The sequence below is a fragment of the Chenopodium album genome, chromosome 27, assembly GCF_948465745.1.
Source record: "Chenopodium album chromosome 27, dcCheAlbu1.1, whole genome shotgun sequence".
In the NCBI taxonomy this organism is placed as follows: Eukaryota; Viridiplantae; Streptophyta; class Magnoliopsida; order Caryophyllales; family Amaranthaceae; genus Chenopodium; species Chenopodium album.
Window position 1 is genome coordinate 22,794,391 of NC_137860.1, and position 25,864 is coordinate 22,820,254.

Sequence of the window (25,864 nt, forward strand, 5' to 3'; positions counted from 1 at the left end):
ACCAATTTTGCATTAGCCTCGACGCCTGAAAGGTATCCTACAAAGGTTCATGGAAATTGGGAAATACAAACTTTAAAATTGCAGTAACTTCGTGTACAGATTTAATTATTTTATTGTTTTAAGTGTCTTCTTCACCATAAGCAAGTATTTTACTGTAACAAATTTTCAGAAAATAAATGACCCACTCCTTAAATTTCAAAAAATTAATATAAAATTTAAAAAGGGGAAATTAGAAGCAAAATTCAAGGTACTATTGGCATATTTTTAAAGACTATTAAGAATAAAACCAATTTTAATAAGATTTAAAATGCTCAAAATTATATCGGCATATTTTTAAAGACTATTAAGAATAAAACCAATTTTAATAAGATTTAAAATGCTCAAAATTACATGGTGCATATTATAATTTCTGCAAACTCAGTAATGTAATAAACAAATCTACAAGGAAATTTTTAAATACAAGGTGGAAAGTAACCCTTCTTCCTACTTCAGTATAGCCCATCAACATTTACAATGGCTGCGTACCGGTTAACATGCTCAGTTGATAATAGTACAGAAACTACAGCTTGGCAGACTTGGTTTCTGCCTGAGGAACTCTATCTGATGGCAGCAACCTAAAACACGCTGTAGTTCACTAATTATTGATACTTCAATATCATCTCAAATTAACTATTAGACAAAATTATCTTCCTACTTATATGATATTGGACCAGATCTTGACACAGCAAACCTTGGAAGAGGACTAGGCCCTGTGCTTCCTGAGGTTGATCCCTCATTGAACTTCACCTTACGATTTGAGCTGTAATCTAAAGGCCCAGAACCCCTTCTGTGTCTCCGATCACTACTTTGGATACTTCCACTATCAGCATCATATGACTGGCTTGAAGGTTGTTTGAAGTATCCTGACTGATCAGAATATGGCTGAGTTGAATCATTTCTGAGGTGTCGGAATGCAGGAGAATTATGCATGAGAGATACTCCAGGTGAGCTTCGAGGTGATGATAAATTTCGTAAAGTCAATGGCAATGAGGGAGAATTCCCATAGTACTGATTATATAATGAGCGAATAATAGAATATGGGATGCAGGCTTCCAGTGAGCTTCTTGGGAGATGAGGAGAAATTTCACACAACTGGTCTACGAATACAAGCTTGGGTGCTAGATCGGATCTGCAAAAGATACACAAGAAGTGTCAATCAACAATGTTCTAATGTCACAGTTAATATGTAAAAGAGGAGTCAAAGTCCAGGTTAGCAGAGTTTGCCAGGACTGTACACAAGTGATAATATCATATTTATGATCCTATTTAAAGCCATTTGACTTGTACGCATTTCTAATAATGCAATGGAACTTTCTATTTCATGTAACAGGCAGATTCAGGAAGTTTAACACTGCCCCACTGTCAAGTTGAAAGCTTTTATCGTTTCATCCATGGGTGGAATTAGCAACTACTTGCGTTTTTTTACCCTTAATGATTTCAATTTATCTTAGATTGCAGCATAGACGAGTAGTGACTAACAATAAATTTAGCCATCAGCAAAAGTTTAACACACACATCTGTAGTACAACCTCATCAAGGCCTCACAGAAACCAGCACTTATGACCAGCATTTGGTTGACAGAAAGCAAACCCTTGCAAATTTTATAAGCATCCCTGAAGTCCCAAGACAAAAATAAGAGATTACCAACTCTCTATTTCCAAATTATGGTATTACAAAGGCTATAATCTAGTCAACTAATTTTTCCTCGGTTCAGAAGCAAAGAAAACTGATGGCTCAACTAAAGGTTATATGTTGACGGCTACAAATCAGCTGACGAAGGTCATGCTATTTAGCAACATGAACTTTTAAAAAAGGTATAGATATTCTACACAGTACACATTGAGCACCTTAATACAGATATATGAACAGATCCAGCTACACTGGATGAAAAAGGGGCAGAACCAATACAGAAAGAATAGTACTTCGTATATAATAGATGGGGTCATGGGGAAGTATGATTAAATCATTGATTTAGAAAAGGACCCAACAGAAGGATAGAATAATGACCATACCTGTTAGCTTCGTGCCAACAGTCTAAAATCATCCCAGCTGACATTTTTACAAAAAGCAGTAAAGTAGACTTGGCACTTGCTTCAGCTGTTAATGAGCTCTGCATCTGATTTTGCAGATTTTCATCAACGTGGCCATTAGCCATCTGATTTTCCTTTTCCATTCTGACATATTCGTTTCCAGCAATTACTGCATTTATGCATCTGTATGACAAAGTAATGTATTAATAGAATGTAATCAATGCAAATTTGAACTGGGTTGCAATAACAAGCTAATGATACAAGATTGGGGTGGATTCACAAAATGATTTATGTACAGAATTCAAGAAAAGGGAGAGCAAATTACCCCTCAATTAGCACAAACTTGACCATATAAAAATAAATAAATCAATTAAATTAATAAATGTTACAATGAGTATGCGTGTGACAAGGAGAAGGGATCACCAACTCGTCAATGACTGACTAATGCTTGGTTTCAGTATACATACCTTGCCAAGCAATGGATATTGTTATTGAAACCTCCTGTATCAATATTAAATGTTGTTGTATTCCAGACATTTGATGACATGAAAGCAGAAAATAAATAAGGCAACAAGTTCCATGAATTATCGTTTCCAACCCCTATGTCTTCCATGATTGATCTGACAAATTCTGTATCATGATCACCCATGACGCCTATGCTATTTGCCACCTCTTTCATCCTCCTGATATCCTTCTTTTCTGGAACTTCCATAGGCAAATGTGGCACAATCCCTTCCAGCAAAGAATATATCAACGGAGCATCTTCCTTGAGTACATCACCAGCAGCATCTGAAATAAGCTGATCAAAGGCCAAGGCTTGTCCTGCTTGAACACAAAATTCAACCAGTGTTTCCAGGTCCACAATCTGCTTTGTATTAGCATCACTTTCTATGCGATCACCAGCGTGTAAGCTTCCTGCAATAGCCTCCAAAATATCACGGTTTGACCGTAATGAAGTTCCAATGCAATTTAAAAGTGCAGCAGTGTGCTCTTTCATCATTTGCTTCAACTTGTCAACTCCATAACCGCCAAATAGACGAATGAATGCTTGCAATTCCTTAAAGTCACTTACAGACTCAGCAAAGTATCCACCAATGGGTCTTGTACTTCTAAAACATTTGTGAGCAGGCACGAATAGGACACCAGCTCCTGATACATCTTTTACAATGTTTTCAATGTACCAGTTGCAAATTGTTTCAGCAGCTAACCCTGTATGTTGATTGATGGGTTTGTCAAACAAATGAAGGGATGACACTGGTCCAGCAAAGGCTTCTGCAAGTAAAACTTCCCGGATACCATGGGTTAGGTCCATGCTGATATGCTGCTCTGCAAGATGGATTATACTCATCTGCCTGCGAACTAGAGATTCCAGGACAGAAGGACGCTGAAGGTCATTATCAGTCTTAAGAACTGAAAGCAGTCTCCTTCTGAAGTTCCCAAGAATGCATTCCCTCATGTACTACAATTTTAAAGAAACATGTTAGAACTAAAACACACAAAGAGCCTAAAAGGATGCACATAGGACCATCAATAGCGAGGTTTCCACCAAAGCAAAAGACGGTCAAATGTATGACCATGATTTGAGTGATATTGTATACTTTATAACATCCATTATTGAGGAGCAATAAGGGTCTTTAAATGAATTACTTTGGATTTCTCCTTTATTATTCTTCTAAGAAGAAATACAAAACTCCCGATATAAGTTGTATATTCTTTACCGGTTTAAAAGGGAGATAAATTTCAAGTTGTAGTTTTAAGTGAACAATGATAACCCTGAAGCACTTGCTACCCCTATGAATAAATACTACTGAAAGCAAAGAGATGATGCCATAGTGGTGTAACTTCTTTTTTGTTTGAGTTGAAATAATTTCACTTTCCATCACCACAAAATTGTTGTAATTTCCAGAAAGATTTTATTCAGTATAACATCCCAACAAGCAACAAAAACCAGGCATCATTAACCACCCACCAAAGAAAAGGAGGTTATTTCTTAAGTGAAGGGTATTATTTAATTTCCAAGGTAAGCATTGCCTGCAGAAATTACAAGCTTTGACAAGCCTGCTTAATGTATCTAGGGAAATTACATTTCCTTGCCGAATAGTCATGAGATACAACATAATTATTTTCTACCATTTCAGATGTTGACCTTAGTGACACACAATTTGTAGCCTTCAGCTTCCTCTAGGGCAAAAGTCCAACTTTTACAATGTTTTTCGATAAAGAAAGGGGAAGGAAAAGGTCCATCAAAATTCTACTATCATGATTCTTTCTGGTTTTCTCTCACTTTATCGAGCCAATGCCCAAGTTTGACCTTAAGTACACGCAATTATGTATTAATTAAAAACATGAAAACAAAATTATTAACAACAAAGCCTTAGCTCCAAAACGATAAAAACATGAAAACAAAATACTTGAAATAAATACATTGAGACTAATCCATGAGCATAACAAACAATAACATTTGATTTTTACATATTAATAAAAAATCTGGTCAAAGTTAAATATGTATAGTGTCAAAATCAAATTGCTACAAGTATTTTGGAATAGAGGGAGTAAGAAAATAGACGGATCTTAGGTGTGCTCTCCTATTTGTAAATGTAAGACGACTTCTATATACATAGAAATAGGAATTGGAGTACTCTTTCTAGCATATGCATCAAAGACAAAGAAATAAAATTGCCATGCCATGAGCAAGCAAGAACTGATAGAGCAGGCAGATGCCTCACCTCTCTCAAAACAAATACATGGTTCAATACACATATGGGCTCCATGTCATTAAGAACAGAGCAAAGGTTTGTCAACCTCTGCATGGCAGCTTCTAACCTGATACAGAAGGAATTATATATTTCAGCTTTGTTATTTAAATTTTTAGAGTCCTTGGAATTTGTCCTTAAATTATAAATTCTACAAGAAAGAGGCCTTACATCTTAATAGAATTATTATTTTCAGGATAACTCTCCTGGCCAGGCATTCCAGGTAATCCTCTAGGGGATTTGTTTGTTGGGATAGAATGCCTTGTTGAAGAATTCAAGTAGACAGCTGCTTGCTCTGGAAGAAGCTGAAATATATAAATCCCAAATCCTGTTACAAGGAACTTCTTAAGCAAAATTATAAAATATATAAAATCTGGTCCTAACCTGCATCTCTAGAGAACCAAATCCTCCTTCAGAATCAAGAATATTGATTAAACCTTCCAGCCCGCCCATGATTGACTCAATTAGAGATTCAACATAAAGAACTGCATCTCGTCCAACTTTTGTAACCTGAATTTCAGAAAACAAAAGTTAATCTTTTATTGTGACTCCTAGTCAAATCAACCCAACAACATACACATATAAAAACCCCTTTGAATACCACATTCTTTTTTCCCTTCGTGGACACAAGTAACACCTTGTAAGCAACCAAGGCTACTTCCAATATTTGAAGGCCCTTTGTCAAAGAACTTTTTCCTATAGATTTTACAAGAGAGCAACACCCTAAATTTGTATATAAGAAATTTCCCATTAAGTTTCCCCAATGTTACTCAGGGGGAGCGTCGAGTTCGGTACATACCTAAGTATATGAAATGTTAGGGTTATTAGACACGGGACGCTGTCCTAAAATAGGACACGAGTGAGAGGGCATGGCATAAAAGAAACCTGATTCTAGTTTAAGAAGGCTATTTGCATAAATCATGTCGTAGAAATACAGATACACACATCTTACGCTGACCTCATTGTTAACTTTGTTGTACAGCTTATCCAGCCTAACTGTGAGCACATATTGCACATATTCTTCTTTTCCGTCCTATTTCTACTTATCTTCTACAGTTATCTACAGTTATGTGGTTCAAATGATTGAAGTGTCTAAGTGAGCATTGAGTGTCAGGTAAGATTCCATGCCCATTTCTGAAAGAGTAAACAATTATATACAACAAACTTCCACCCCTCATATAATCAGCTGATTTTTACAATAAGCAAGGCGATCTTATATTTTAATATCATATAGGCTAAAGAATCTCTGTAAATACCTCCTCAGGAACAATGTGAGAAGCACACTCTGGGAAACTACTTGCAACACCTAACCATGCACAGCAATGTTGAGGACGTCCTTCAGGACCAAACATGGTGTTTCTGAAAACCTGTAGCAATAGCACATCAGTCTCATTATTGTAATTAAGCTACATGTCTGACATATATTCAACAAACTGATAGCAGAAACATATAGCTTCTAGTAACTTTTTCCATTCTGCACAAGAAGTGAGAACACACCGATGTAAGATGATGATGATAAAAATACAGTTTCTTGAGGCTTCCATGCTTTGCAAGCTGTAATTCAAGTTCATCAACACATCTGCACATAAAAATTTAGATGTTAAAGATGCTAATTTACAGAGTACATTTGATAGCAAAAGGGTTCAACTCCCCAAGGTTTACATGTGCTCCAGTTACTCTTACTCCTTAGTTACCTTTAGCTATTGGAGGTGAATATCAGGCAAAAGAACCATGTACAAAAAAAAAAAAAAAAAAAAATAAAAAAATACAGAACTATTTTTCAATTAGAAACAAGAAAATCTCAACAGAAGAACTAATCACAATTGTCACAGTTGTAACTTACAATTATCAAAAGAGAGAAATGAATGACAGGCATTACCTGGACCAATTATAGGCAGAATTTCCTTCTGCTAATAAGCCTTCCTTGCCAGTAGAAACAGTAGCTTTCTCCAGATGTCTTATATTAATGGATGACCGAGAGGAAGTGACAATCATTAACACTGACAGCCAATCTTTACGTAAATCCTGAAAAAATTACAGAGCAGGTAAAGCAACAGCAAAGAAATCACGGCAAATACAAATATTAAACCATGAAGATTAAACCCAGCACACGGGGAAGAACTCAATCGCATAAAAAGCGAAATCTTTTATAGCTTATAAATAACTAGAAACATTAAGAAACTATAAGTGAATTTAGACAAAGGGCTACATGAATTTGCGATATTAACGAAGCTAAAAAGTAAATAAAGTATTATCAAGCTAATTGCTACCCAGTCGACCAGTCATCAAAAAACATATTTCTCACATTCTGTAGCATGCATTAACTTGATGAAATTAAGTTCATACAAGAATCTCCTAGATCCTAGCTATACTTCGTTATACTGTGTCATGGTAACATTAATTAGATTTGCTGAGGGGATAGAATGGAGGAATACAATAATAAAAAGGGAGGCAGATAATAGAATAATACAGTCACAAAAAGTCATTCCTTTTGAAAATAGCTACAACGGTTGGCAATGTAAATGAGCTGTAAGAGTTATATTACATATTCACATGTTCAGAGGAGAGAGTTTATTTTTTCACCCAAAATTCGAGATCTAAACTTACCTGAACATATCCGGAATTACATCAGAATATATTTGGTTAATACTGGAACTTACATAAACATATCTGATATCTGGACTTGCTTTAACCTATTTGAACTTATTTGTATAGACCAACCTCATAGCCTCATCAGTAAAACAATGATACAGGTAATACTGTAATAGAACTTTTCAAAGGGCTCTAATTACTCTAATTACTTTTCAAGGAGATTGGTCATGCCCTAGATGACTATGAAGTACACAATTACTCATACATCAATAACACAAGTTTTGATCACAGAATTTGCTTCTGTACCCATTTAATGGGGATCAATACTTGAACTGGCTTAATTTGAAAATGCTTCCGCATCTTGGCTCATAAGGAAGCAGCATCATGCATAAACATAATACATTATGAAGTACCAAACCTCCATATAAAACCAAGAGCCATCTAATACACGAACACTTGCAAGATATACAGGTAAGCTGATTACAAAGTACGCCCTTAATCTTCCTGACACAAACAATAGATAGACAGCTGAAACCAGTGTGACCCAACATTTTCTTCCAGAGTGTTAACTAAATAAATTCAATAATCTTCTCAATATTAGGTAGCTAATTGCAAACTCGTACCCAATCTCATACTAGCAAGTTAGTTAACTGTGGTCTCTACAAAAGCAAGAGAGTAATGCACATAGCATATATCAGTGAAAGAGCTGTTTGAGATTTAAGCATCTGCAATCGCAATTGACAATTTAGCATTGACTTTCTCAAAGAAACCAACACTAGAAAAAACCTTAAGGCACTTTATGACCTCAGGAAATGAAGCTTTTACCACGCTTTTAGCAAGTAATGGTAGTGAGACTACAGAAGAAAACAAAAAGGATGTCCTAAATGACATTCTCTTACAGAAGAGTGCAGAAGAAAACAAGAAACAGAGTTCACCAGTTTCCCCAATCTCTAATTTTCACAGCCCTTCCTCAGATTGAACTCTTAAGAAATAACAGCAGCATCCACATGAAAAACTTTCAATGCAGATCCCAAGAGGTGGGGGTGTATATGGCCTATCCCTTATAAGTAGGGGGAATGGGGATTTAAGTTTAGTTAAAGAAGCACTAAAGGTAGAGTAAAGCAATAGAGAATAGGTACTCTGACAGTCTGACTACTCTCTGCCAATATCTGTCCTTACGTCTATAGATAAAGATATAGAATCACATTTATTTCCTAGCAAAACCAAATTCCACCCAATTCACAGAGTCAAATAATAAAATTCTCTGAGATCATATGTATTTACAATTGATTGAGTTTAAAGAGAGCTTGCTAATTGCATTGAATCCCAAAATTTGGAGCAAGAAGTACAAGAGTAAGGGGTGAATTGGAGAATTCAAAATAAATAGCTACCAAAGAGTTAATGAGAATGTAACGGACACAATGCTCAACAAGGGTCATGATTTGATTACTTATACAAGAAGGAGGAGGAAGGGTCAGAAAATTAGAATGTCAGAGAATGAACAGCAGAGTAGCCACCAAGCAGAGGGCAGTCACCAAGTAGAGCAGCATCATCCAATCAGGGAAGAGCTTTGCCAGCTGCTACAACAACTTTTGTTGTTTTCCTTCTTTTGGCAGATTATGTATATATAAGAAAGGGAGTGTAGGATGTGCTAGTTAGGCAAGATCATAGTAATTTCTAGAGCTAGAGAGTGGTGCCCTAAAGGTGCTAAAATCAGAGACTAGTAGCCTCAAGCTACTCTTGTTTGTTACTTTCCTTTTTCATATTAATCAAATAGCTGCCAATTCTCCCCAAGAACAAATCTTTATTGCTTAACTTAATATTATTACAAGTAAATAACCACAAGAGTTTTACAAGTGGTATCAGAGCGGCGGTCCTGCGCCTGCCGGCACCGGAAACCACCACTCCGTACTCTGTTTTCAAAAAAAAAAAAAAAAAGAGGAAACATGGTAGCCTCTGCAACTCTGAGGTGCGATAACCTGGATGAGCAGATGGCTGGAGTACAAGCACGGCTGGAGGCAATGGAGGCGGCGATGAAAACACAAGAAGAAACACTCAAGAAGTCATTGAGTGAGGCCAGCCAGAAGCTTGATAATCAGTTTGAGCTGCTACGGCAGCAGCAAGAAGCCCAGACCGCAGCAAACGCCACCACGCAAGCACAATTCTTCGAAGAGCTGCGGAACTTGGTAAACCAGAGGCACCATGAACAAGGACTAGGCTATACACCTGAAAATCGCAACCAGAACGGCGGTGGTGACTACCATTGGAAGCCGAGGAAGCTTGATATGCCCTAATTCGAAGGCGTGGACCCTGATGGTTGGATACTTAAAGGGGAGAAGTACTTTCTCCACTACCACCTCACGGAGGAGCAAAAATTACAGGCGGCTGTCTCGGCGTTGGAAGGGGACGCACTACGGTGGTTCCAGTGGGAAAATAGGAGGAGGCCTATTGCGACTTGGGAGAGCATGAAAGCGCGGATCTTGCGGCAATTCCGGCCAACTCACGCCGGAAGCCTCCACGAGCAGTGGCTGGCCGCAAGCCAGGAGACCACTGTAATGGAGTACCGGAAGAAGTTCATTGAGTTATCAGCGCCGTTGGAGGATATCCCTGAAACAATTATGATGGGCCATTTTATACAAGGGCATCAAGGCTCACGTTAGACTTATGAACCCGTTTAACCTAGAACAGGCCATGGAGATCGCGGGTTAAGGAAACCACCCGGATATTTCGGGTCGGGTAGACCCACTACCTGCGCATCTGGATCGTCAGGATCCAAAGCACCAGTCGGGTCGGGTCTTATTAACACATTTGGTACACCAGCTCAACAAGCCACGACCTTCAAAGGGTGGCCAAAAGTCCCGATTATCACCCCCGAATCTCAGGCTTCCGTTAATTTTCCCCGATCTACCACCAGCTCGACGGCGAGGTCAGGGGAGCCGCGGCGGCAGACCGATTTCGAGCACCAAGAGCGCAAAGCCAAGGGGCTTTGTTTTAGATGCGATGAGCGTTGGAGCGTGGGCCACCGCTGCAAGAACCGAGAGCTTAGCGTGCTACTGCTCGGGGGCGAGGAAGACGCCGGAGGAGCTAGGCCGTCTAAACCGCCACAACTGGAGTCCAGTGACGACGAGGTAACGGCCGGAGCTACCCTCTGCTCTCTGGTGGGAATCTCGAGGCCGAAAACCATGAAATTGGAAGGAAGGGTAGGTCCGAAGCCAGTGGTGATATTGGTGGACCCCGGAGCCACCCATAACTTCATCTCGGAGGTGTTAGTGGCGGAGGTGGGAGTTCCAGTGAGTGGTGACCGCGAATTCGGAGTGCCGCTTGGGAATGGAGATGTAATTGTGGGCAAAGGGAGATGTACAGGGATAAGAGTGGTCTTGGATGGAGGGTTCGTGGTGGTTGACAACTTCCTGCCTCTTAAATTGGGTAGTGCTGACGTGATTTTGGGAATTGAATGGTTAGAGAAACTTGGGTCGGTCACACACAATTGGAAGACACATGTCATGAGTTTTATGGTGGGTGATCGAAGAGTAACCTTGGTGGGAAATCCAGCACTAGAACACTCCAAGGTGTCGCTCAAGGCAATGATAAAGGCCTTGAGGCACGAGGGAGGAGGTTTATGGGTGGAGATCAACCACGTGGAGTTGAACTTGAATGAAGGAAGAGCTGAACCACCGGTGGCAGCACCACCAACGTGGTTGAAGGATATCATGGAGGACTTTCAAGGAGTGTTTGCTGACCCTAAGGGGTTACCACCCAAGAGGGGACACGAACACTCAATTGTGTTGAAAGAGGGAAGCAACCCGGTGAGTGTAAGGCCCTACCGGTATCTCCAATTTCAAAAAGACGAGATTGAAAGAATGATTTGGGAGATGTTAGTTGCCGGAATCATAAAGCCCTCGGTGAGCCCCTTTTCAAGCCCGGTTTTGTTGGTTAAAAAAAAAGATGGTTCGTGGCGCTTTTGCATAGACTATCGTGCTTTGAACCGAGAGACAATTTCGGACAAATACCCCATTCCCATTATCGATGAGCTCTTGGATGAGCTTCATGGGGCTGCCATCTTTTCTAAGCTCGACCTCAAGTCGGGCTACCATCAAATTTTAGTAAGAGAGGAGGATACTCACAAAACCGCCTTTCGGACCCATGAGGGCCACTACGAGTTTTTGGTGATGCCTTTTGGGCTTACCAACGCTCCCGCCACCTTTCAAGGAATGAAGTGTTCCGACCTCATTAGAGAAAATTCGTGTTAGTCTTCTTCGATGACATCTTGATTTATAGCCCCAATATAGAGAGTCATCGAGAGCACATGAGAATAGTGTTGGGATTGCTCAAGGAGCATAGCTTGGTGGTGAATTTTAAGAAGTGCGAATTTGGGCAGCAGCAAGTTGCTTATTTGGGTCACGTGGTGTCCCAAAGTGGTGTAGCCGTGGACATGGAGAAGGTCAAGGTCATGGTAGAGTGGCCTACTCCCAAGAATTTGAAGGAGTTGCGGGGTTTCTTGGGGCTAACCGGATACTATCGCAAATTCATTAAAGGGTATGCTCAAATAGCTAGACCATCGACCGAACAACTTAAGAGAGATAATTTTGGGTGGTCAACCGAAGCAACCAAGGCATTGGAGCAGCTCAAGGCTGCCATGGTGGCTGCCCCTGTGCTTGTAATGCCGAATTTCAGCAAGTTATTTGTGGTGGAGGCCGATGCCTCGGGTTATGCTCTAGGGGCGGTGTTAATGCAAGACTCAAGGCCTATAGCGTTTTACAGCAAGTTGTTGGGCCCCAAATCGCAAGCAAAAGCCACTTATGAGAAGGAACTAATGGCGATTTGCCTAGCCATTGTCAAGTGGCGCCACTACTTGTTAGGCCGTCACTTTGTGGTGAGGACGGATCAACAAAGCTTGAAATATTTGATGGAGCAAAGGGAAGTGGGAGGAGACTATCAAAAGTGGGTGCGCAAGCTATTGGGTTTCGACTTTGAAATCCAATTTAAACCGGGAGCTAGCAATAGAGTGGCGGATGCACTCTCTAGAAGAGGTGGCTCGGAGTTGGAAATGGCAGCCATGGTCTCTGTCCAAGGAATTAAGTGGGAAGAGGTGGAAAGAGAGGTTGAGGAAGATAGCCTCTTGGGCAAAATAGCAGCAGCAGTACAGCAAGGGGAAGGGACTTATGTGGGGTACACAGTAGAAGATGGTAGGATGTTATTTAAGGGGAGGGTGGCAATACCCAAGTCATCTACCTTAATTCCCAAACTCTTGAGAGAGTACCATGATAGCCTAAGGAGAGACCAAAACCTACTTGAGAATTGCTTCGGAATGGTATTGGATTGGGATGAGAAAGGATATCGGGGAGCATGTGCAACGCTGCCCCACCTGCCAGCAAGCAAAGCACTCCCAAATGCAACCCGCGGGACTCTTACAACCCCTACCCATTCCCGAGGCCATATGGGAGGACATATCAATGGACTTCATTGAAGGCCTTCCAAATTCGATAGGGATGAATTCTATCTTGGTTGTGGTAGATAGACTCTCCAAATATGCGCATTTTGTTGGGTTAAAACACCCCTATAGTGCTGCCACAGTAGCTGCCATTTTCGTTAAGGAAGTGGTCAAGCTCCATGGGTTTCCTAGCTCTATAGTTTTGGATCGAGATCGCATATTCATGAGTATTTTTTGGCGAGAGTTGTTTAAGCTACAAGGCACGGAACTTAAGAGAAGCACCGCGTACCATCCCCAAACCGATGGTCAAACGGAAATAGTCAACAAGACCTTGGAAACTTATCTAAGGTGCTTCGTGAATGGGCAGCCCAAATCTTGGGGAAAATGGTTACATTGGGCTGAATTTGCTTATAATATAGCTCACCATGAGTCAATCGCGTTCACCCCATTTCGAGTGGTTTATGGAAGAGACCCTCCGAAGTTAATTAAAGTGGGAAAAGGCCAAACCCCGGGAGGTGTGGGTAGCTTGGAGGTGTGGTTACAGGAAAGGGATTGGGTGCTCAAGGATTTGAAGATGAATTTGCTCCGTGCACAGCAAAGAATGAAAGCAAATGCGGATTTAAAAAGACAAGAAGTGGAGTTCCAGGTGGGAGATTATGTCTATCTAAAGCTTCAGCCATATAGACAAAAGTGTCTTGCTAAGAGGCCTAATGAGAAGCTCTCTCCACGTTTTTATGGACCATTCTTGGTGGAGCAACGCGTGGGACCTACAAGCTGAGCTTGCCTGATTCTTGCCGCGTACACCCTGTTTTCCACGTTTCTCAATTGAAGAGAGCACTAGGCAACCAAGGAGTGAGCCCTACCATACCAGCCCAGTTAACAGCAGAACTGGAGCTGCAAGCAGGAGCAGGTTCTTGCTGTCAGGAAATCCAGCAGCTCACCCTCCCACTTGGAGGTGTTGATCAAATGGGAAGGTCTACCCATAATTGAGGCCACATGGGAGGAAGCTTCACTCATCAACGAGCGCTTTCCTTCCTTTCACCTTGAGGACAAGGTGAGTCTTCTAGGGGGAGGGAATGTAACGGACACAATGCTCAACAAGGGTCATGATTTGATTACTTATGCAAGAAGGAGGAAGGGTCATGTCAGAGAATGAGCAGCCACCAAGCAGAGGGCAGTCACCAAGCAGAGCAGCATCATCCAATCAGGGAAGAGCTTTGACAGCTGCTACAACAACTTTTGTTGTTTTCCTTCTTTTGGCAGATTATGTATATATAAGAAAGGGAGTGTAGGATGTGCTAGTTAGGCAAGATCATAGTAATTTCTAGAGCTAGAGAGTGGTGCCCTAAAGGTGCTAAAATCAGAGACTAGTAGCCTCAAGCTACTCTTGTTTGTTACTTTCCTTTTTCATATTAATCAAATAGCTGCCAATTCTCCCCAAGATCAAATCTTTATTGCCTAACTTAATATTATTACAAGTAAATAACCACAAGAGTGTTACAGAGAAGATAAATAATCAAGAACAGAATGATACATGATCAATAGTAATCAATGTCCTGCTCAAGAGTGGAGCAAAAACAATTAGATGAGCATTATTCTCGTTTTAGCTAAGCAGAAAATTCTAATTAAATACTACCTCCGGTCCAATTTACTCGCAACAATTTCCTTTTTTAGGCGGTTCAATTTACTCGCAACAAACTTGTTTCTTTCCTTTTTTAGTATGTTTTTGGGTGGTAATTGACAAAATATACCCTTACTTTTTTTTCAAACAACCTTATTAAATTACAAATCTGATTATATTATATTAAAACCCAACCTTAATTAATCAAACCCCAAGCTTAATTAATTAAACCCTCATCCCCTTTAATTTTCTCTCTCCTCCTCCAACCCCATTTTCATGGTGGCTTTGTGGTGTTAAGAGCGGCGTCATGAGATCGGAGGCGTCGTGGGTTTGAGTCGTGGGTCGGGTTGCTGGTGGTCGGGTATCCTGGGTTTTGGTTTCGTGGGTAGGTGTCGTTGGTTTCATGAGTTGGTGGATCGACATTGCTGGCGTGGGTTCGTGGTTGCAGATCGATGGTGCTGGGTTCGTGGTTGCAGATCGGCGGTGCTGGGTTCGTGGATTGCTGGGTGCGTAGGGTGGTGGTGGGTCGACAGGCTCCTGGCCTCCTGGGTTCGTGGGGTGGTTGGGTTCTTGGGTTGCTGGTGGTGGGTTGGCGGGTTGCTGAGGGCGTGAGGTGGTGGTGGTGCGTCGGCGGTTTGCTGGGTGCGTGGGGTGGTGGTGGTGCGTCGATGGTGCTGGGTGGTGGTGTGTGGTTTGGGTGATGGTTGGTGGTGTTGGTGGTGGTGGGTTATTTAATTTAATTAAAGTTGAATTTTAATTTTTTTTTAATGGTTGGATTAATAGTTAAGCATATACCCTTATTTTTTCATAATCAAGTTTTCAATCTTTTGCCTTGGTTTCCGAAAATTTGTACTTTGTTGCGAGTAAATCGAACCAGAGGTAGTAAGACATTTGATGGGTAAAACACATACTCAAAGATAGCATACTACAGGAAAAATAAGCAAACATTAAGGGAAGGGGAAGAAGAGAAAGGAATCTAGTTTTTTAGGATTACTTACAGATAGATCACAAGTGATAGCAGAGATATCTTCTCCCTGGGGTTTTGGTATCTTTTCTAGGTGCTGAAGTATCTTCTGAAGAAGTCCTTTTAAGTTAGAATCAAGGTCCAGTGCCACCATTCCTGGAGTTCCCAGCAAAAAACGAATTCTACCAGCGCAGGATGACAGATAGGATAGCGCATAACATCGGATTGCTGAATTTCAATATGAACAAAACTTAACATCAATTTGAATTGATTTTTCTTAAATAACGGATAAGAATCTGACAATCAGTTAGTAAACTTTGATGATGAGAAATATTTTCCATGAACACAGAACTATATAATCATCAAAGTCCATTAATGAAGAGTTATAGGGCCCAGATGATTTAGGTTTATGGTTCTCACCAAATCCTAGTTCTATATGTCCCAATTCCATTTATTTAATATCCCTTTGGTATTAGATCATTCTATTTATGGCAACCCCATATTACCACTTTACCTCCCACAATACTTACAATTATCCACTCACTCTCTTACGATGTCAACCATTATATATAGAGAGAAGAAGGCTCTTGTGAGAGCATATACTATGCCAAATTCAACAATTACTTCACCAATTCAAGGATATTTTATTTTTATATAAATCGAGTTATTTAGGTGAAATTTATTAGGTACGATCTTAGTAATGTTTTTCTATCCTCTAGAAGACACACTTCTCTCCTCAAGTAGACTCCATTGAAGCTCAATCCTAATTTCATGAAAACCTTCATCAATATCCCAGAAATTAAGCTAATTTAGGTAATTTTAATGTTAAGGATACAATCATATTTTGGGACATGGAAATTAATGAATATTAATTATTAGAAAGTTTTAGATATTATTTTGACAATAAAATATGATAATAAATAAACAATCAACCTCTGGTTTTAGAACATCAAAATTATAATTCAGGGCACAAGCAACATTTCTTTAAAACAACACACTCAATTTTTTTTTTTTAACTAGGATTCAAAAAGGCGTATAATGATATCAATAGTTACTTAAAACACAAGTTTTAAGCTGGAATATGTGATTTTATTCTAAAGACTGTCTTTTAAAAAATTTCTTCACTATAGTACAAGTATTATATCTTCTAAACACCGGAAAGTTATTATTCATACTTCTTGTGTTTATATAAAAGCTAAATCAACCTTTGAATGATTGAATTATAACTTTAAAATTAGGTAAAATCAAGTTTTTGAACATTTACAATAACTTTGAGAGAAACAAACTTAAATTGTAGAACATGAATGCCAACGGGTAAACAATATCTCAATATCTAAGTAGTCAAATAAATCAAAATTTGTTGGCCAAGAATTGAACCATAGACTAAAATGATAACAAATTACCAATTTGGGTTGTTAAATCATCATAATCGGACGATCAAGTCATCAAGGTGATGCCAGTGTCATTTATGGTAATTTCGTAATTTTGTAACTTCTTAAACTGATCCCAGTTACTTTTAAATCAACTTAAATTACTTCTAGAGGTTTCTACGCTACATGTAAAATCAATTGAATGAAAATTTATCCAAAACAGTTTTACATCATATAGATTCAAATTTTTTTTTTTTTTGGTATGTGTGTGTGTGTGTGTATCTGTGTGTATGTATGCGTGTGTGTGTGTGTATCTCTGTGTGTGTGTGTGTGTTGTGTGCTCTGTGTGTGTGTGTGTGTGCGCGCGTTGTGTGTGTGTTGTGTGCTGTGTGTGTGTGCGTGCGCGCCTTGTGTGTGTGTGTGTTGTGGAACGTGTGTCTAAAATCTCTAACTTCCACAAAAACCAATACACTATCCCCCACTATCTTCTTGTTTTTATTGAACTTTAAGTAATAATGACCCACTACAAATTCTCTCTTAGAAAACCATGCCTATGAGAAATGGGACTTTTATACAAGGACAGTGAGTGTATCCAGATAATGATTTACTTCCTCATCCATCAAGTTATATTAGCCTTACATAACATAAATCTGAAAGTGGACCAACCTGCTATATACTTGCGCACTAGCCCGCAAAGATGATCCATTCCATCCAATAAGAAACCAATAGTTGGATCACTTGGATCCTGAAATCAAATTTAGAGAAGGAGGAAAGAGTTCAGAAAAGTGGAATTCAAACACAAAAGGAATCCAAGTATATTCAACATTTTAGCACAACAGCAGAGATTGTTTGTAAGTAACATCTCTGACATAGTTTACCAAGCTATTCTCTTAAACTGTATAAAATTAAATGAAAGATAAAGGAGGGGAAGGGAAATTTCTTACTATTTCCACAGGTAGTGTATGAGTTGTAGCTTTAGACTTTGATGACATAATTCCAACATGCTGAAAGTACCATATCACTTCGGACTGAGCTAATGCCAAAGCTGAAAACACCATCTTAAAAATCACAGAAAAAGTGTTGTCAAATAAAAATAAATAAATAAATAAAGTTCTACAATTGACATGTCACAGACAAAGTCAACATTTGTATATATACCTGGATGTTGGGAGCCAGTAAACTAGGTTGATCATTAAAAAAGAGAACCATTCTTCCAATTTCTTGCTTTAGAAGTATTCTCCTTTCATGATGTATTGCATCACAGCATAGCAATGCTTGTTCATGCACTTCACTGCGAAAAGTGGAACAGTTACAGATATATTAGCTCACAACACTCATTTAGACTTACTAAAACCTCCTCCGTTGCACTAAAATTGCAACACTTGCCTACGTAGGATGTTTCAAATAATTGAAATACTTCCTTTTCTTGTGACAACTTTTACAACTTTTCAAACCTACTTTATGCATACTTGGCCCACTCTTTCTCTCCCCTCCTTTACATCTTCCTTAAAAATATATTTTACTTTTAAGCAACCTCTCTCCTCTTGCATTAATACAGTGCCAACCTCAATTGTTGCAATTTAGTGAAACAGAGGAAGTAGACATTAGAAGACAAAAAACAAAATCTGATTAGCATCTTTTTTACTGCAACTATGCTGGAGATAAAATTTGAGATGGCATTTCTTTGGCCTTCACCCATGAATAAAGAACTGATGACGATTTGACAATTAAAGGAAAGGTAGATTCTAACAAGCAAGACTACATATCTGCTCTCGTACTCTTCACAGTCCTCGAATTATGAAAAATGAGCTAGGAAAAACTAATCTCCAGTTCAACACAAAGGACCTGAACATAGTGTATCAAACTGACAGGTTCTAGGTCAAGCCATCTGGTAATAGTGCACAGTTGCACACAAACAATTTCTATTGAAATTAATTCACAAATTAGAGGGGAAAAGATAGATACAAGAGAGAAAAAAGAGAGGAAAATGGAGATTCTTACTAAATTCCAATTAAAATGAAATGGGCAACAAAGGATAAATATAAGTTGTCAAAAAAAAAATCAAAATGTGAAACTATTTTTCTGAATGGGTGACACCAATAAATAGTGGACATCAAAAACCAGTTTCTTGGGTAATTAAGGTTTAAGACAGTAAAATCCCTTGCTAGTCGCTCAGTTTTAAAACTTCATCCAGAAGACGTAAGCCCTTTCACAATAGTTTCCGAGTAGAATCAATGTGATTGATCAGTTCAAGCGCAAAATCCTAATAAATCTCTATTCCTGGGGCTCATAATAAGACAAGTCAACATTTGCTCTTCCACTGCCTAATTGTTCAATGCTCAGGGACTTTATTAGACAATTAAACCTGTTTGCCAATTGCTACTCTACCATCATGATCACAAGCAAATTATGATGCATAGATACAATGCTATTGGTTTGCTTTAAGGCAATAGCACGTTTAGTACCTAGTTCTAATTTCTGTTACTACATGCGGAAGGAATTAAACTAACCTGTATTCACTCCCTTCACCTCCGCAAGGATTGAAAAGTTTAATGAGTATCTAAGGGAAATATTTTAACTAGAAAGAGTGTCCAAGAGAAATACTTTAACTTTGGATGGAAACACACTGAAAATAAAAAATGTCTAGTTAACAGGACCTTTAGGCTTTATTTTAAACAGAGATAAAATAGTGCCAATTAAACTTTTGGGTTCAACCTTCAAAGTATAACAGAACAATTCCTTTTCAGTTCTAGGGATAAGCCTAAAAGAGCCTCCTTCTAACTTTATGTAATGGGATGTTCTATTGGTAGTTTATCTGTGTATAAGACGGGATCTTCTAATGGTATTTTTTATAGCTAAGGTTTGAATGTTTGATGCTGTACCCATGTAGGTAAGTGGCCACTGTGTACTCTGCTCATGTTCTCCCCTTCTCCCTCATTCTGTTCTTACAATTCTCTTTATCTAGAAAATAGACAAAGAGTGAAGGTCCATATAAAGATTCAATATGACGAAACGAGTTTGTAAAATATGAGGTCTGATTTCGCGTGTTGATAGGTGATTAAAGGAAGATGGTTCACAGACTCCAAAGATGCACACAAACAGTACAGGTTTGACTGTATGAGGGTATGAGCCTATGCGCACATTTTACCACTCAGAAAACGTACTCTGCGATGAGCCTATGTGCATATATTGCTAATCAGAAGATATACAAGCACAAACACATTACATGTGCCTACAAATGAAAAATAGGACTACTAGCTAATTCAGCACATATTTCTTGTTTGAAAAAAAGAACAATCCGAATCATATGGATGCTACCGTTGTACCTTATCATTTTTTCAACCTGCTTTGCCACACTATACTCAAGATCTGCTTCTTTCTGCTTTGTACGACCAGCCTTTGCAATCTTCTTTGATTCCAAAATGCGTGGCAAGACATATCGTTGATAATCCTCATGCAACAATATATGCTGTATATTGACATCATTTCCTGATTAACTATCCACACAACCTACATCCTTCAAAGTAATAAAATGAAAACCTCACCTCATCTCTGAACAAAGTGAGAACTAAGTTTTCCTTCAAAACAACCTACATATCATCATAAATGTCATTGTAAGGAAGAATTCGATGAACTAACAGGAAACATTTAAATTTCAGATAAGCAAGAACCATGAAAATTGAATTTACACAAGCAAAAACAATGTTTGCATTATTAAATGGTTAGGCTATGATCTCACCGATAAAAAGACAGGTAAGGGGGGAGAAGGGTTGTAAGATTTGAGGATTAAATCCTCTTGATATTACTGATTTCATTGCTTCCAAACAACTATTTATGTAAAAATGAAAAAGTAAAAGGATTCAGAAGTAGAATGTACCAAAGCAATGTCAATGCTGGTTACACGCAGAAGTTCATCTGGACAAACAAGGTATCCAAGAAGCACCCATTCCCGGTAGGATGTAACATTTGCTAGATCTTGAGCTCTCTGTAAAGAGAAAATGAGAAAGTGACAGTGGAAATCTTATTCCCATATCAAAGATAAGACATGATGGAATCTTAGACATATCAGGAACATCTTGCTGTGGTACAAATGCGAGCACATGTCAGCATGTGGTCTTTTTATTAACAAATAATAAAATTAAAATTCAAACGATCCTTCTTATCCTTTTTTTAAAATCCAGGAGCTGGAATTCTATCAAAAATTTGGCAAGTGTAATCCAACATATGTAGCATGAATAAGAAGCCTTTGAGATAGTACAACAAAGTTCAAGACCAGAGGATGCACACTAACCATGGGATGAGCAGAATTTGTAAGTATGTCTGGATATCGAGGATGGAAGGGGCTCAAAAAACCCTCATTTCTAAGCTTCCGAGTATCTGCTGATAAAAATATAACAGGCCCAACAGCCTCTAAAACCTGGAAACAGTTTCAGATGTCACTAATAGCTTACAAGACACTAGACATTAGCATCTATTCACCAAAAAAATAAAAAAAATAAAAAATTTAAAAATTGTTTTCTGAAGCAAATAAACATAAATTATGGCTACATACTCCTCAAACTGCTTTGTTGCACCCATCTCTTAGATAGTAAAGTCTTTTAATGCCACAAGTTTGGAATAATGTAATAAACAAGTTAAAGCCAAACGGAGCAGCAGCACAAAAAGTAAGTACATAGAGCAGCAATGCCAGTTACACAGAAAATCTGCTAGAAAGAATGCCTTTAAAACTCCTGTAGAGTGCATCCGCAAAATTTCATGTTTCAATAACTAGTCAATAGGCAATAGCACGTATTTCTTACATAGTAATTTCTTACATAACTAGTCAATAGGCAATAGGCCATGTTCTCAGTAAACCTCTACAGCTTTCTCATGTTCTAGGACTTAGGTCATGTTCTAGGACACAGTTATTGGACAATGGAACCCTTCATCAAATAACCAGTTCCTTGGTACCATCAGCTTCACAATGAAGGAGCAAATGATTCCTTGCTAGAATATACTTCCTCCGTTCACTTTTGGTTGCAACATTTTAACTTTTCATGCTTTCTATGGCATAACTTCAACCCTTTATATCTCTAATTATATATAAGTAAAAAAAAAAATTTAAAAAAAAATTGATATAGGGAAAATAAATAGGAAGTAATTTTGCAAAGTGGGTTAATTAAACCAATTCTATAATTAAACCAATTTTTGCAAAGTGGATTGATATGCTGCATAACAACAGGCAGGCTGACCAATTGAAACCAACAACTCAAAAAGCCTATTTAAAAGATATTTAGCCACTTGCAGTCGTATATAAAGATGATTTCTCATCTCACAACTCCAGAGCTGTGAAATATAGAAAGTAGGGTGAATATAATTAATTGGTCGCCAAATCTGCTATATGTTACTGGTTTTGAGCCATTCCAAACATTTTGTGCACATAATGGCATAGAACTACTTAAGGACCTTCATTCCACATTTCAGTTGCCAATAATAAAGAAGCAGCAGGTAAAAATCTTTGCAATTTTTTGTATAATAGAGTAAACAACATCACAAGATTGAGCACATGCCTCAATGACAGAAATTTTCTGTTAGCATGATTTAGATTTCAAAGACACCTTTTGCATAGGAAAATTAGGTCAAGCATGTATTATAACCTCTCCAATACGTGGACTGACAAAATTCAGGTCCTCCTGAAGCCCCTTGACTGGTGGATCGTAGGAGTCTATAAATTGAACCAGCCTGTATTCAATATAAAGAAATAAATTCAGCAAGCCTTACTGAAGACATTTAGACAGTATAGTAGGTATAGTATGAATATTTCAGAGAGAGAACAAAAAATGTTTCACTAATTAAAATCAAAGTTATCAACCACTGCATAAATAACTGATGATAAGGAAATTTATTTTTATTAAAATTGAATTATTCTATTATTATCATCTAGATTATGCTAATTATCATTTAAATTTGACATTTGCTTAATATGAATTTTAGAACCATTAACATTCATTATTTGAAGATGAACAAAAAAAAAGCCCTATAAGAGAATATAGATAAATTTTGTAGGGGTCCTAAATGTTGTTTTTAGTGGTAGGCAGGTCAAATAATTATCATATCCAAGTTTCAAATTTTATTAATCAAACAGACATAATGACCAAATAGATAACAAGATAGGTCCATCGTCAAGATAAGCATTGAGTTGAAGCTGGCAAGATTTCTACCTATGGTCAAAATCACAATCACGATCGTTCCTCAAGATTCCATGTAAAAGATTGTACATCTGCAGCATCATTTTCCCAGGTATCTGAGGTGAAAGCAGCAACATATTAGTATTGATACTGGAAACACCTATTAACATTTCATAAAAGCCAGTCCATAACAAAGGGACATTTATTGACAGAAGATATATATGAATAAGTATAAACAGTGAAAATTTTAGAAAGATAAGACACCCAGACAAAGTTCTTGCCTTTTCAGAAAATAGATTCACTCGAACAAATGAACAAAATAGATCCATGAACGCGTGCAGTATAAATGAGTTCTGATGAGGCTGCAAGAAAAAATCTCCAACTGATTAGAAATTCGATTTAAAGCTCTAAAAATCATCATTTCTTAACAAGCTTCTTCATGTGTATGATGACAAATGGAGGAGAAATGAGTTAGAAACCGTAAATATTAAGATGTGCCACAGGAGACAAGTATAATAACACCAGTCATGCTACATAAAATGGCAGCATCACTGACAGTCTACAAAATTATAAATTTTCTGCATAAATTTCATTTGCAGATAATGTCAATCTCTAAAAAGTCTGATATTATTATATGTACTCTGTAAAACAGATGGTATAACTATACACCAATTACATGTTAAATCATTAGGAAAATTTATTTACTAGCTTCAACTAATAACGTTAATTGCACAACATACCAGCTGAAATTAGAAAGTCAGCCTAAAGACATAAAAGTTCCAGTTCAAACACTTACAAAGACAGATAATGTATAGCTACAATGTTCAGACACTAAAACTACATTCAACATGATGCCAAAACATTTGCCACACTAGCCTCCAAATAGCTGCATCCTTACCCACCCCCACCCCCTTTATTTCCCCAAAACAATGAATAAACATATTATAGGAGTTGATGAGACATTGTTTTGAACACTTACCAGCAGGGTAATCACTGTGCTGCTTAAATCCAATAGAAGCCGCAACGCTTGTTCTCGGAATGCCATCAAATCAAGAAGCAGCTGATAAGATCAAATCAAGTCAATCACTGAATACCCTATTTCCATTGACTTTATGAATACATATATAGCAAAATTGTTTATAGCAACATCTGATTAGCCATGGCTAGAAAACAATCACAATGCAAATTACTTCCTCATAATGCACCATATAAGATACATAAGAATTTGACACAGAGGCAGTGCCTTTGCATCAAGATTCATAGCTTTAGGCGCATCCAGGATAAAGATTCATTATCCGTGACGGTGTATTACAATAGAGCATTAATTAGATCAAAACAGCTCATTCAACTACACATGGATTTGCCTCTCCATTATCAAGGGAAAGGCTACGTATATCAAATCCTTCTACCTTGCCCTCCACAAAAGCCTAATTAGAGGTGTTAAGATTCTGTTGGTGGTGCTGCATTCATAACTACACTAATTGCATGGACATGCGAATGAACATAAGAAGGTGAAAAATGGCTAGATGATTAATGAAGTTCAAACCTGAACCCACGGCTCCAAATTTTGAAGATAAACTTCAGCACCATCCGTTAATGAATCAAAAGCAATTTTGTCAACCTGCATCAACATAAATCCCAACAAATTCTATCAATAACCAAATTTTCATAAAATGAATCAAAATTAACAAAAGTGAGGAAATGCTGACACGCTCAAGTTGTAATCTGCTGGTATGCTCCGGGAACTTCTTTGAAACCAATGTACATATCTTTGGGAAATTAGGAATCACACCAGCTTTCCAAAAAGACTCCGAGAACAAATGATTGACCATATCCGGATGATCTAAAATTTGATTGAGTCTATACATTTTCGCCATGAGACCCTCCCCAACCTCAGTGAGTTGTACAACATATTGTATATTCAAACCCTTTGTAGACCCTCCAGCACTTTGAGCAGTCTGAGCTTGACCCTCCGGTCCCATACTCTTAAAGCTCCTCAACGCTGGAGAAGCCATTATAGAGCTCGAAAACTAGAATACTTTCTGGTCAGGTCTCAAATTTTATAGTAAGATCAGATCAACTGCAAAAGTCAGACCAAATGTAAAATTAAGTACAGGACTATATTGTTAAATTCGTCTTGTCGCCTCCAAAAACAAAGTATCATCCTGATACCGAATAATTTAGGCACTATAACAAATTCAAGAATTATTATTGTTAGGTAGTAAATTCAAGCACAATATACTGGAAATGTGATAACACCGATACCGGAAATAGAACCTATCCCGAAATTAACGGATCAAACGCAATGCTCCGTAATTTTCATTATCACAATGCATGAAATCGTGAATCAAACACTAGTAGAAGCAATTCGAGATAAGTTCACAATTTCAAAATTAACACAAATAAGTTCAATTTCAGAAAAATTGAAACAAAATCCAGCAAAAATAAAGTATTTTCGCAAGTAATTGAACAACAAAATCTCAGATTACAGCAACAATTTCATTAAAAAAAAAAAAAAAAACCAAAACTACTATTTAGTTTGAATGAATTCAGCATTACTAGCAAGCAATTTCAAATTCAAATCATTATCCAAATTAGCTAAAATTAGCAACAAAAAACAACGAAAATAGAATTGAAATTACTAGTAATGGTAAAATTACATACATTTGACAATGTTGTTGTGAGAAATTCGATGGTAGAATAGCTGGGAAGAAGATGAACATCGAAAAGCAAGTGCGAAGTTCGTTGAATTAGTTGAGTAAGCTTCAAGATTTCAGAGGTTTAGTGCTAGTAGTTGAAATGATTTGTTAGAGTAGTGGTATTTAATTTGGGTATTTTCATTGTACCTACCATTTGCTAAGAATGTGAGGAGATTTTCCAATAGTGTTTTTTGTGTC

General features: G+C 38.0%; 1 protein-coding gene across 1 annotated transcript; it reads right to left on the reverse strand.

Moving 5' to 3' along the window:
• Nucleotides 1-343: 343 nt before the first annotated feature.
• On the reverse strand, nucleotides 344-25,864 carry LOC145620257 (protein NAP1-like). Its single transcript, XM_081674897.1, has 24 exons — nucleotides 25,632-25,864; nucleotides 24,677-25,047; nucleotides 24,514-24,588; nucleotides 23,947-24,027; nucleotides 23,249-23,329; nucleotides 23,001-23,083; nucleotides 22,437-22,521; nucleotides 21,092-21,217; nucleotides 20,678-20,785; nucleotides 20,346-20,390; nucleotides 20,127-20,269; nucleotides 17,959-18,091; nucleotides 17,745-17,858; nucleotides 17,467-17,545; nucleotides 15,465-15,658; nucleotides 6,702-6,847; nucleotides 6,320-6,401; nucleotides 6,079-6,189; nucleotides 5,207-5,332; nucleotides 4,994-5,127; nucleotides 4,796-4,892; nucleotides 2,537-3,528; nucleotides 2,052-2,252; nucleotides 344-1,168 (listed from the first exon to the last, which is right to left on the reverse strand). The coding sequence occupies exons 2-24, from the start codon at nucleotides 24,980-24,982 to the stop codon at nucleotides 691-693; spliced, it is 4,020 nt and encodes a 1,339-aa protein (XP_081531023.1). The 5' UTR covers nucleotides 24,983-25,047; nucleotides 25,632-25,864; the 3' UTR covers nucleotides 344-690.